General features: G+C 64.2%; 1 protein-coding gene and 1 long non-coding RNA gene across 6 annotated transcripts in view; one reads left to right on the top strand and one right to left on the bottom strand.

Annotated features, from left to right (window-relative positions):
- Positions 1–12,554, top strand: part of CACNA1A (calcium voltage-gated channel subunit alpha1 A) — a 232,268-nt gene that overhangs the window by 217,800 nt on the left and 1,914 nt on the right. For 4 of the 5 annotated variants that reach the window (XM_081284893.1, XM_081284894.1, XM_081284891.1 and 1 more), the window contains 9 exons: positions 2,113–2,218; positions 6,907–7,014; positions 7,110–7,210; positions 8,212–8,321; positions 8,421–8,559; positions 8,687–8,800; positions 10,719–10,754; positions 11,711–11,897; positions 12,125–12,375. In XM_081284893.1, the coding sequence (XP_081141019.1) occupies positions 2,113–2,218; positions 6,907–7,014; positions 7,110–7,210; positions 8,212–8,321; positions 8,421–8,559; positions 8,687–8,800; positions 10,719–10,754; positions 11,711–11,897; positions 12,125–12,375 (1,152 nt within the window). The remainder of the gene's footprint in view (positions 1–2,112; positions 2,219–6,906; positions 7,015–7,109; positions 7,211–8,211; positions 8,322–8,420; positions 8,560–8,686; positions 8,801–10,718; positions 10,755–11,710; positions 11,898–12,124; positions 12,376–12,554) is intronic. The other variant, XM_081284892.1, reaches the window with a different exon arrangement.
- LOC308644142 lies at positions 1,386–5,056 on the bottom strand. Its single transcript, XR_014020903.1, has 3 exons — positions 4,975–5,056; positions 4,534–4,652; positions 1,386–2,196 (listed from the first exon to the last, which is right to left on the bottom strand). It is a non-coding gene; the product is annotated as an uncharacterized lncRNA (long non-coding RNA).

Genomic DNA, 12,554 nt, shown 5'->3' with positions numbered 1-12,554 from the left:
AGCAGCCCCTGCACCCAGGACAGGACAGGGACCCTGCAGGACAGAGGCTAGGCCCCGGCCCATCTTCTGTGCCACCTGAGTCCCCAGGCCCCGGGGACCTTCCACGCACACACCTGAAGCTGATCTCTGACTCAGGCCTTGGGGATCCGATGCTCCCAAGAGCTCCCCCTCCCCTGGAGGTGCCTCCCCAGCCCCCATCCCATGCCACCCATCCCCCAAAGTCACCCCAACCGGCCTCTCCGTTGTTCCAGAGCGGGCAGGCGGGCCGCAGCTGGACCCCTGGACGGTGGCACACTGACGCAGGCCATGCACGCTGCCTTGGCGGGGCCTGGGGCGGGCAGGCGCCGTGGCCGACCGGGGGGTGCATGCTTGCTGAGGGTGTGAGGGGCTGCCGCCAGGCGGCTGAGCCAGGCCCTAGGCCCCCCCTGGAATCTCCCGTGGCACCCCAGGACAAACGCTCTGTTCCCCCCACTCATCCTTGAGAAGCTCAGGGACATACACCTGCAAGACCCCATCCCCCCTCATCCTCTTCCTGTCCAATCCTAACCCTAACCTTCCGCGTGTCTCCTGTCTGTGTGATTCCCGCAGCCCCCGCCCTCACCCCTCTCACCTGGTCTGCCAGCCTCCCTCCCCTCCTCAGTGGAGGCCAGGACAAGCCGCCCTACCTGTCCCCCTCAAGCTCCCTCACCCCACACTGGGGATGGAACCCAGAGTGCCCTGCCTCTGAGCCACACCCGGCCTTCTTGTTTTGAGATGGTCTCACTAACCTACCTGGGCTGGCCTTGAATTTACAATCCTCCTGCCTCAGCCTCTGAGCAACTGGGATTATAGGTGTGCACCACCACACCGGCTCCATTTCTCCTGTCCCTTCTCTCAGGGTGTGTGTGGGCACAGTAGAGAGGGAAGGAGACCCCTCGCTCCGTCTCTATGCAGAGCCTCCAAGGCACCTTTGTGCAAACTTAAAAGGACGCCCTTTCCACAGAACACTTTGTCTGCTGGGAAATTGTTGTAACCCACGGATGTGATCAGACCAAGATACTTTTATGCTAATGAGAGGAACTGTTGTATTAAATATGCAAATCCATGATTTCTGAGTTGGGGAGCCCTTTGTGCAGTGTATAACATGCACAGCTGTACACCAAGCCCCCCTCTGTGTTCTTTTATTTTTTTTTTAATATTTATTTTTTAGGTGTAGATGGACACAACACAATGCCTTTATTTTTATGTGGTGCTGAGGCTCAAACCCCTGTCCCAGCCCCAGCCCCACCCTCTCTGTGTTTAACCACTGCCTCCCTCCCTGACCTGCCCCAGATACCACTTGTTCCTTCCCCAGGTTTCCTGTCCCCTACCCTCTTTCCCTGTTTTCTGTCCATGTGTATCAGAAATCCCTGGTGAATCCCAAAGCCCTATCTGTGCCACCTCTGTCTGGGCTGGTGCACACCAGCCTGACACCCCCTCCGTCACCACCCAGCAGGGGACAGAGCCCCTGCCTGGGACACAGGGAATATCATCTTCCCTGGGCCTGGGAATGCCCCACCCCGTCCCCTCCTGCTGCACACAGCCCAGGTCCGGCCATGCCCCCAGATACACTTTCCACAGAGCTATGAATGAGTCTCGAGATTCCGTCTGCATGCGCATGTCTGTGCTGTTCCGTGTCACCTCGCTGCATGCTGCGAGGGGCCTGCCCCACCCGCGGGGCGCCTGCCTGCTGCCTCCCAGAGGAATGTGACCTGTGTCCAGCGGGGCTGCCCTGGTCCAGCCGTACAGGGGCGGGGCGGGTGCCTGCGACTGTGGCCCGGGGACCCTCTGCTGGCTGCTGCACGTGCTGGACTGGGCTTTGCTCTCTCTGGGGTCAGACGGGGACGGAGCCATCCAGGAGAGCTCTGAGGCCGGGCGCCTGGGAGGGCGGCGGGACGAGGAGGGGCGAGGACGCGCAGGAGAGCCCTGTGCCCTCCCTGCGGCCACCGGAGGAGACTGGGAAACTCGGGGCTGGGCGTGGGGCCGCCGTGGCCTTCAGAGTTCTCCTGGAGGTCCCCGATGGGGTGGGTGTGGCTCGCCGGGGACCCCAGAGGAGGACCCAAGAGTGACGGCCCTCCCCCGGGTTCTCTGTAGAGGCTCCTGCGGATGGATTTGCCCGTCGCGGATGACAACACCGTCCACTTCAACTCCACCCTCATGGCGCTGATCCGCACAGCCCTGGACATCAAGATAGCCAAAGGTAAGGGCAGGGCCGACTGGTCGCCCGGAGGGGGAAGCAGGCACAGGGCAGAGATGCCACCCCTTTGTCGCCGGGCACTCTTCCGCAAACCCTCAGTGTGTCCTGTCATGTGCGCCAGACACCCCTGTAGACAGGGGGGCTCCCCAAGAAGGTTCTGAGGGAAAAACCTGGGGAGAAGGCTCCGGAGGCGCAAAGGCCCTGAGGCAGGGGTGGGGCAGGACAGAGCCTCAACCGACCTGGCCTCAAGGAGGAGACGCCCCGGCTCTAGAGCAGAGGCGGGGACCCCTCCAGCCTCATCTCCACGGGCTCCCTCTGTGGGGACCACAGACCTGGGCGGTCAACCTGAGTTAGTCCAATGTCTGTCACTGTCGTGAAATAACCTGAGGCGGGGAACCTTATGAAGAACAGCAGCTGGGCGGGGACAGCTCGTGGGCAGGGCACCTGCCAAGGTGCACGGGCCCTGGGTCCGGTCCCCAGCTCATTTAGCTCCGAGTCTCAAGTACCACCAGATTTAGTGGCTGCGGACGTCCCTGTGTCAGGAGGCGGTTCTCAGATGCCCTGAGTTCCACACTTGGGTCTCCACGGCCGGAGCCCAGGGCTTGGACAGGCGGGGCTGGTCTCTGAAGGACCCAGAAGAACTTGGCTGTGACTTTATCCAGGAGCCTTCAGTCCCCGGCCACAGGACCGAGGCGGCCTCTTGGGGTTCCCTGGAGCCTGCCGTGGGGGCGCCCACACCCGTCCCTGGACGCCCTGAGCTTCCTCTGCTGCTGGCTTAGGCCACAGGGGACAAATGAGCCCCCTCACTTTGCAGGTTCTCAGATATTATGTCGCCACCCTGTGCACCGGGGAGGCAGGTGGGGGCCCTCTCTGTCCCTCTGCCTCCGTCCCTCTCTTTGTGTCTGTCCAGGAGAATCTGGAAAAGGCCATTCCCCCTGTCCTCCCTGGGTCCTAGATGTTATGTTGGACCCGGGGCCTCCTCCTGAGGGACTTAGGCCTCCCTCTGCCCCAGGCCAAGAGGGCAGAGCCGCCACCTGCCTGGGTAGATGTAAACCCGCAGCCCTGGCCGCCCCTGGAGGGCGCTGACCCTGATGGGCAGCAGTAGGGTCTTGTGGGGGACAGGAGCTCCGGGCGGGGTAGTAACAGGGGCCAGAGCACCTGGTGGCCACACTGTCCTCCCCCGCACACGGCATTCCCAAGGCAGGGCCGCCCTTGCCTTGTCCTTGGAAGAGCTCCCCCAGCCGGGAGCCTCGGCTGGCCCTGGCTTCCTGGCACCCTGTCTGGGGCCCCCACTGGCGACCATGATGGTGGCTCTGAGCAAAAGCATTAGTCGAGCACCTGATGTGTGCCCAGCCCTGCCCTCGGCATTTGGGATACCACAGGGGAGAGCGACCCCCTGTCCCCAGGCACCGAGGAGAAAGGGGCACAATACACACTGCAGCTGAGGCAAGAGCCGGCCAGCCACCTGGTGGAGGGGCAGCCTTCAGGCCTGGGTCCCGGGAGCCACCAAGTAGAGTTAACAGCTAGAGGGTGACAAGCGCTACGGCGAGAAGAACGGGGGAGGTGGGGTCCAGGTTCAGAGGCAGAGGCAGTTCCGCCCTCAGGGACACTGGCCAGTGTCCAGGGACCTTCTTGGTTGTCACTGCATGGAGTGGCCTCTGTGTGTCGAACCCCGAGAGGTGGCTCTGCGTTCCCCACACAGGGGCACCTGCAGCCATGAGGTGGGGTCCAGCTGACCACTCGGGGGAGACAGGAGGCAGACCCCTCGGGCAGCACCCGAGGCAGCCAGCTGGGGTGACTGCTGCCCACCTGCCAAGGACCTCCTGCCCCGGGATCCCCAGTGCCAGTAGTTCTGTACCCAAGAAGGAGCAAGCCCAAGGCAGCCTCATACGAACCCGCCACCTCGCAGAGGTCACACCATGCTTTTCCCAGCCTGAGTGCAGCCCAGAGCCACTGGGCAGAGGGACGGGTGGTTCCCATCGAGGGCATTCTGACCCAGGGACACCTGGCAGGCCTGCCACAGCCTGGGTCTCCACATGGGCAGGGTGTGGCTTCCGGCAGGGAGGCTGCTCAGCACCCACGGCTCCAGATGCCTCAGCCAGGATCGTGCCCAGCGTCCTGGCTGGCGAAGTCAGAGGCCCTGCTCTGGCCTGAGCGCAGGTGTTTGTCTGCTCAGGCCACCAGGACCACGCACTGGGTGGCTGCAATGGACTAGGGTGGCCGCAGGCTTGTCCTCAGCCTTAGCCTTGGCGCCCAGGGGCCACCCTCCCTGGCCCTTTTGTCCAGGACACCAGCTGCCCTCCTAGGGCCCCACTAACCTTGCTGAGGCTCCAGCCACGGCCATGGTGGTGGTGAGGGCTGCACCGTAGGAACTTGGCAGGGGACGGGGACACAGTTCAGCCCCTCATAGCAGATGGTTTCTTCTCTCCCAGAGAAACTAGAAACATGTTTGTAGTATATTTCTTTTTATAATTTTATACCTTTATTGATTGATTTCTATGGGGTCTGAGGATGGAGCCCAGGCCCTCGCACGTGCTAGGAGAGCACTCTACCCCTGAGCCCCAGCCCCGCCCCAGTTCATCTTATTTTAAGTTGACATGTAATAATTACAGGTGTCTGTGGGGTGCGGTGTGCGGGGGATAGATCAGGGTGTGTCGTGATCAGATCAGGGCAGTCAGCACCCAGTGCCCCCAGCGCCTGTGATTTCTTTGCGTTGGGAACATTTAAAATCCTCCTAAGGGCAGGGCGCTGGTGCCCACCTGTAATTCCAGTAGCTCAGGAGGCCGAGGCAGGAGGATCTCAGGTTCCAGGCCAGCCTCAGCGCCTTAGCGAGACCCTGTCTTAAAAGAAAAAAGAAGGCCGGGAGTGCAGCCAGTGGAGGAGCATTCCTGGGTTCAAGCCACAGCTCTGCAAAGAGAAAGGAAGAAGAAAAGGTTCCCGTGCCAAGGGGATCCCAGGTCATCACCAATGGTCTTCACCTCCCAACCAGAGGATCCGCCCCAGGGACCGCAGAACTCCACATCCCTAGACCCTGTGGCCACGAGAGAAAAGAAAGGGAAGCCAGGGGCGAGGTGCGGTGCTGCACGCCTGTGGTCCCAGCCACCGGGGAGGCTGAGGCAGCAGGATCACTGGAGCCAGGAGTTAGTTGCCCGCGTGGGCAACATAGCGAGACCCTGAGTCCAAAAAGAAAGGGGTGAAAACGGGCGTGCGCGCGCCCTCTCGCGGTGATATAGGGGACAACCACTTAAGTCAAAAGAGCCAAAATCAATAGAAAGCGATGGGTGGGGGGACGGTGCTTGGTGACAGAGGTCCCCTAGGCCTCTTCGGCAGAGGATCTGAGCAGACCGCTGCAGGAGGAGGGGAGAGAGGGGGCCACGCAGATTTTCTTAGGAAACTGTCCTAGCACAGAAAGCACACCGCACAAGGATCATGGAACGGCCTGAGGCAGGAGCATGCCGGGCACATTTAAGGAGCAGTGGGGAGGTCGGTGCGGCTGAAGGGGAGTGAGGAGGAGCCGCGGGGCTGAGGACAGAGCAGGCAGGGAACCGTGAGCCTGGCCTGAGAATTCGGGCGCTCCGCCCGAGTGGGGCCTGACGCAGGTGCTCGCGGCGCCCTCTGGTGGCGGCATGCGGAGTAGACAGCGGGAGCCGGAGCGAGCCCAGGTCCGAGGAGGCGGGGTGGGGCAGCAGTTCAACTGTCCCTGGCTTCAGTGTCCTTGCTCCAAAATAGACCTGAAACTCAAAGCTCAGATCTATTTTGTTTAAAAAAACAACAACAAAATAGATCTGAGCTTTGAGTTTCACCTGCGCGTTAGCAAAAAGGCCCTTCTAGCGCCAGGGTGCAGCTCAGTTGTAGAGCCCTTGCCTAGCTTGCGTGAGGCCCTGGGTTCCATCCCAGCACTAAAAAAAAATTTAAAAAAATAAAATAAAAATAACATTTTGGATCAAGGTATGGAAGGTCCGGCATCAGGGGACCTCGTCTGGTGAGGGCCTTCTGGTTATCAGAGTCCCAGGCACCAATCACATGGAGAGAGACGGGTAGTACCTGTGGCTGTGTGTCTTTGCCGTCTGCCCTTTCCCTCTCCAAGCCTCAGGATCCAGTCCAGGGACAGAGCCCTCATGGCCCGTTTAATCCTGATGGCTTCCTCGAGGCCCCTCCAGACTGTAGTCCTCACACCTCACAAGAGGAACTGGGTTCCAACAGGGGCTGGAGAGGGGGTGGCCCACGTTCAAAGGATAGAGCTGCAGTACTGACCCTGGGGGAGACGCTGTCCGAGGGCTGGACGCACATTAACTCCCTTGGTCCTCAGCCAGACAGATTAGGGACCGTTGTCACCCCATTCTCAGATGGAGTAACTGAGGTTCCTAACGGTGCACGTGCAGAGGCTGGGTATGGCTCAGTGGCAGAAGGCTCTGGGTTCCATCCCCAGCACAGAGAGAGGAGAGTCTAGCGACTTAGCCAGGCACTTGGTGAGAGTGGCAGCCAGGACTGGGCCCTCAGCTGACCCAGCCCCTTGCAGCACTGGACTGTCCCTACAAAGCCGTCCCCCAGCCCTGGCCCTGCCGAGGACCAGGACTTCCTCTGGGATCACAGCGGCTGTGGCCACACTCTAGGGAGCTGTGGCTTGGCAGCTGCCCCAGAGGCTGCTGGTGCCGGGGAGGCAGTCAGCATCTGTTGCGCCCACACTGCAGGTGGGGCCGACAAGCAGCAGATGGACGCTGAGCTGAGGAAGGAGATGATGGCCATCTGGCCAAACCTGTCCCAGAAGACGCTGGACCTGCTGGTCACACCTCACAAATGTAAGAGCCGAGCCCACCCTGGGCCGGGACCCCCAGCACAGTGGGGGCGGGAGCCAGGAGGGGCAGGCGGCACCTGAGCTCTCCTGTGCCCCCAGCCACGGACCTGACGGTGGGGAAGATCTACGCAGCCATGATGATCATGGAGTATTACCGGCAAAGCAAGGCCAAGAAGCTGCAGGCCATGCGCGAGGAGCAGGTACCGGCGTCCATCGCCCTGGGGACACCCAAGCTGGAAGACAGGGGCTGGCTTGTTACCATGGGAACCAACCAGAACTAGGGCAGGTCACTGCCAAGCAGGGCCATCTCAAGGAAATGCAGCCTGGACGATTTGTCCCCTCCACCAGCACTTGCTGAAGGTCACTGGGTGTTGGGTGCTGTCCCCAGTGCTCGGGTCATCGGTCACCGGGGGGTTGCAGATGGGAGCAGAACAGACCAGATTCCTGCCCTCAGAGAGCAGCCATTCTAGGTGGGGACCCACCAACAGCAGCAAGTGACTAAGCACATCTCATGGTGGCAAATAATGAGGGCCATGGCGCCCTGCAGACCTGAAGAGGGGAGAAGAGGGGAGCGGTGTTGGAGCTGCGCAGGTGGGGCATGGAGACCGGAAGGCAGGGAGGGAGGACGACAGGAGCAGGCTGGTACCCAGGGAACAGCGTCCTCGGCAGAGGGAAGAGACAGTGCAAAGGCTGAGGCTGGAGGACGAGGAGGACGGAGAGGGGCAGAGGACGGTGAGCCAGGGGGACATTGGGCTGGAGTCACAGGGCAGAGCTCAGAGATGGAGGGGACACTCAGTTTTATCCCAACTGAGAGGGGAGCTGGAAGGGTCCTGCACAGTGGAGGGGCCAGGTCTAGCCCATGGACACCCTCCGGGCACTAAGGTGGGGGAGCCGGGAGGGCTGGGCTGCTCCAGGTGCCAGGTGCCAGGCAGAGGCCAGGGCGGGGCCGACTGGGGAGTGGAGGAGTCCAGGTGGATCAGACCTGAGTGACTGATCAGCAGGCCCAGGGTTCCATCCCCAACACTGCAAAAAAGTGGTGGGGGACTTCTGGAGTGTCGCAGGGTGGGGTCTAAGCACCCCCTCCAAAGCCTCCCCCTGCTCTGCTCAGCCCAGCCTCGCCCACAGCCTGAGCCTCCGTTCCCCTCCTTCGTCCCCACCCCGTCCCTGCCCCTGTGCACACATGCTGCTCTCTACCCCCCAGAACCGGACCCCTCTCATGTTCCAGCGCATGGAGCCCCCGTCCCCGTCACAGGAGGGGGGACCCGGCCAGAATGCCCTCCCCTCCACCCAGCTGGACCCCGGAGTCAGCCTGTGAGTGTGGGTCTGGCCAGAGTGGGAGGGGCAGTGAGGTGCCAGCGCCCAGGCAGAACCCCTGAGTTCCCTGCCCACCTGCCTCTGTGTCCCCCACAGGATGGCTCATGAAGGCGGCATCAAGGAGAGTCCGTCCTGGGTGACGCAGCGGGCCCAGGAGATGTTCCAGAAGACGGGCACGTGGAGCCCAGAGCGAGGACCCCCGGCCGACCTGCCCAACAGTCAGCCCAGCTCTCAGGTGCCCCTGCCCCCAAGGGTCCCAGTTCGATGGCGCCTGCAGCAGGCACCCCCCACAGACACCGAGCCTTCCCTGAGGCCCCGTGTCAGGCCCCGGGGCTAACCAGGCCCTGCCCTCTGCCCCGCAGTCGGTGGAGATGCGCGAGATGGGCACCGATGGCTACTCGGACAGCGAGCATTACCTCCCCATGGAAGGCCAGGCCCGCGCCGCCTCCATGCCCCGCCTCCCGGCCGAGAACCAGGTGAGGGCTTTCACCGCCCCAGCGGGGCCACCGCACCGCACCGTGCGGGCAGCCCCCTCCTGCAGCCCCCATGCTGGCCTCACCGGGAGCCCCTGACAGGCCTGGCCCTTGGCCCCCCTGGTGGAGCCAGCAAGGGGAGGGCCCTCGGGTGAGCTTGGTGGCCACGGCCAGTGGTTCTCCTCTGCCCTGCTGGGGACAGAGAGGGAGGGGCTGCGGCCGGGAGAGCTGCCCTCCGGAAGCCATGGCCCAGGGGGCACCGCCCTGCTCGGAGCCGGCCCTGTGCTGGCAGGATCCAAGTTCAAGGCCGCCCTGGGCCTCTGAAAACCTGAGGGAGGGCCGCGGTGCAGCTCGGGGTGGAGCCGTGGGCTCAGTCCCCGACGACAAGCCCAGGCCACTACCGGGCTGGGCGTGGCCCGCGTGCAGCCGCCTGGCCCCGCACACGCCCTGGGTTCCCTCCCAGCACTGGGGAAAACCCAGCACGTGCACCCCGAAATTCCACGCACCTCACACACACGCACCTCACACACGCACCTACGCGTGCGCACCTCACACACCCTCACCTCACACGCACACCTCATACACTCCCACTTCACGCACCAGCACCTCACGCACACCTCATACACGCGCACCCTTCACGAGCGCAACTAACACGCGCAACTCACGCACACGCACCTTACACATGCACCTCACGCACGTGCACCTCACACCTGACACCTGCATACCTCATGCACCTCACTTCACACCTGCGCACCCCACGTACCCACCCCTCACACGCGCACCCACGAACACGCACCTCACACGCGCGCCTCACGCACCCGCCCTTCACGCACGCAACTCTCACACACGCACCTTATGCACCTCAAGCACCCACACCTCACGCACGTGCACCTCACACCTCCACCTCACACCTGCGCACCTCACACACCCACCCCTCACATACCCACTCATGCACGTGCACCTCACACACCCTCACACCTCACGCACATGCACCTTACATACCTCATGCACCCGCACCTCACGTGCACGCACCTTTCATGCACACCTCACACCCGCACCTCATACACCCCACATGCGTGCACACCAGCACACTCACTTGTGCGTGGCGTGTGCCGGGCACGCACACTCGTGGGTCTGGCACGGGCGGTCCTGGGAGGCAGAGCTGGGGGTGTGGGCAGCTGCGGGCGTGTCCCTGTCGGGTCTCCGTGCGGCTGCGGGGCAGCGTGTGCCTGCTGCGTGTGTCTGCGTGGCCGTTTGCCCCGTGGCTGGGCCCACTCGCGGGGAGGCAGGAGGGACCATCCCACCGCCCTCCCGAGGAGGGCAGAGGCCAGCAGCATGGCGGGCTGCCTGCAGGCTTTCCAAGTGCGGCTGGAGTGCAGGGCAGCGCCCCTGGCGGCTGCGGGGCGGGAGCTGCGGGTGGCGGGCGGCATGTCTGGCTGGGGAGCTTCGGTGCTGTGCTGTGGCTGTCTGCACCTGGCGCAGGCTGCGCTGTGCCTAGCGGGGCCAGGGTGGCCCGAGGGCCTGGCCTCTGGTGGCTGTGAGGCTGGGTGCGAGGCCCTGTGCTGCATGTGGCTGCCCGGTCCCTGGACTGGGACGCGGCTACTGGGCCCAAGAGAAGACCGGGCGGGGCAGCTGGGGCCCCCCTGGAAGCTGGGGGCCTCCCCGGGAGCCAGGGCCAGGGCACTGCATGGGCAGGGGCCTGTGGCCAGCCGCCCCCTCTGTTGGTGTCGTGCCTCTGCCATGTGTCTGTGTGTCTGTCTCCTCTGTACCTGCTGGGGACAGCCAGTGGCCTGCTCACCAGGACCTGACCCCCTCCCCACACCTCTCCATGCTCCACCCTCCACCCCCTCCTCCCTGCCTTTTATATTTATTTTCTTCTTTCTGTTCTTTCTGTGTGCACCATCCCGTGGGGCTGTGACAGAGGAGAAGGGGCCGGCCACGTGGGAATGACCTCAGTGTATGTACGCCCTGCGGCCCCAGCTGGGCTCCGGCCCCTCTTCCTCCCCAGCCCCTGGGGCACTCCCCATCTCTGGCCGCCTGGCCCCACCTTTCTTTGCAGACCACACCCTCCCCCATGGAGCCCTCTCCTCATGTGTGTGTCCTGTGTGTGCGGGGCCATCCCCCCACTCCCCTTGTCACAGCCCCCCCCCGCCTCTCTCTGGGGGTCGTCCTCCAGCTCCACCGTGGACCCCAGCCCTGCAGTCTGAGTCCTTCACAGCCCCCGCCTACGGCAGGGTGTCCAGCAGCAAGCAGGCGGGTCCTGCGTGAGGGTGGGGTCCACGCCATGTCCCTGCCGCTGTCTTCCGCCGGCCACAGAGAATCACAGGCCCTGCACGGGTCAGCGCTTGACCCAGGGGTGTAGCGAGTGAGGCCAAGGATGGGCGTCCACAGGGCCTCGAGTGCCAGGGCAGCCCCTAGCCTGGACCTGGGCAGCTGGCGCCAGGGCCAAGGGGTCAGAAGATAGCGGCCCCTGGGCCAGCGAGGTGCTGAGCTGAGCTGGGCCGGGGGAACCTGGCTCCTCTCCGTCCCTGGAGGGCAGGTGGCAGCCAGGGCAGGTGTGGACCTGCAGCCCAGGGCTCCCAGGCTTGCACCCTGTAGGGGGACAGTGCTTCCCTTCGTCCACCTGCCCACCCTGGCTGGGCCCCCAGGGCTGTGGGTCCTGAGAATCAGTGGCGCGGTGAGGGGCCAGTGGACCTGGAAAAAGGACAGAGGAGTTCCCAGGGCTCCACTCTCACCGCACCTAGCCAGCCTGTGTCCAGGACCCTAGCGCACCCCTGGACCCACTCCCCAGATGGCCACACCCCAGTCTCAGATGGCCCTGCACCAGCCAGGCTGCCAGGACGGGGCGGGAAAGGATGGCACTTCTCAGTGCTGGCCTCTGACTCCAGCCCACGGCCTGTCCCCCAACCCCAGACCATCTCCGACACCAGCCCCATGAAGCGCTCAGCATCGGTGCTGGGCCCCAAGGCTCGGCGCCTGGACGACTACTCCCTGGAGAGGGTCCCCCCAGAGGAGAACCAGCGGCACCACCAGCGCCGCCGGGACCGTGGCCACCGCGCCTCTGAGCGCTCCCTGGGCCGCTACACGGACGTGGACACAGGTGGGCTGCCGCAGGAACTCCACGGGGCGGGAGGAGGAGGTGGAGAGGGACAAGACTGGACAGGGGACAGGTGCCGCTGCAAAGAGTGCAGGGACCGGAATCGGAACCGGCCTTGGCTGTCACCAGGCCTCTCTCTAGGGCCCCTGGACCCCGGCTGGGCTCCTGTGTGCACACCCTGCCATGCCCCAAGGCTACCTGTGGTCTGTCCTTCTGTGTTCCCGGCCCAGGCTTGGGAACCGACCTGAGCATGACCACCCAATCCGGGGACCTGCCTTCCAAAGAGCGGGACCAGGAACGGGGCCGACCCAAGGACCGGAAGCATCGGCAACACCACCACCACCACCACCACCACCACCCCCCGCCCCCCGACAAGGAGCGCTACGCCCAGGAGCGGCCGGACCACGGTCGGGCCAGGGCGCGGGACCAGCGCTGGTCCCGCTCGCCCAGCGAGGGCCGAGAGCACATGGCGCACCGGCAGGTGGGTGTGGCACGCGGCAACCGCAGGCGGGGACCGGCCCCCCAGCCACACCTGCAGGCGGCCCCCCACCCACGGCCACCCGGGCAGGTCCCGATCCCGGTGGCGGCCCCGACCCGCACACGCTGCCTCCTGGAGCCCAGGGCCCCGGGCGGGGGTGGCCCTGCGCCCTGACCCGGCTC

This window comes from Spermophilus citellus (assembly GCF_964194105.1).
Source record: "Spermophilus citellus genome assembly, chromosome: 3".
Classification (NCBI taxonomy): domain Eukaryota; kingdom Metazoa; phylum Chordata; class Mammalia; order Rodentia; family Sciuridae; genus Spermophilus; species Spermophilus citellus.
The sequence above is the reverse complement of the archived record's forward strand: the minus strand, read 5'-3'. Positions and strand labels throughout refer to the sequence as shown.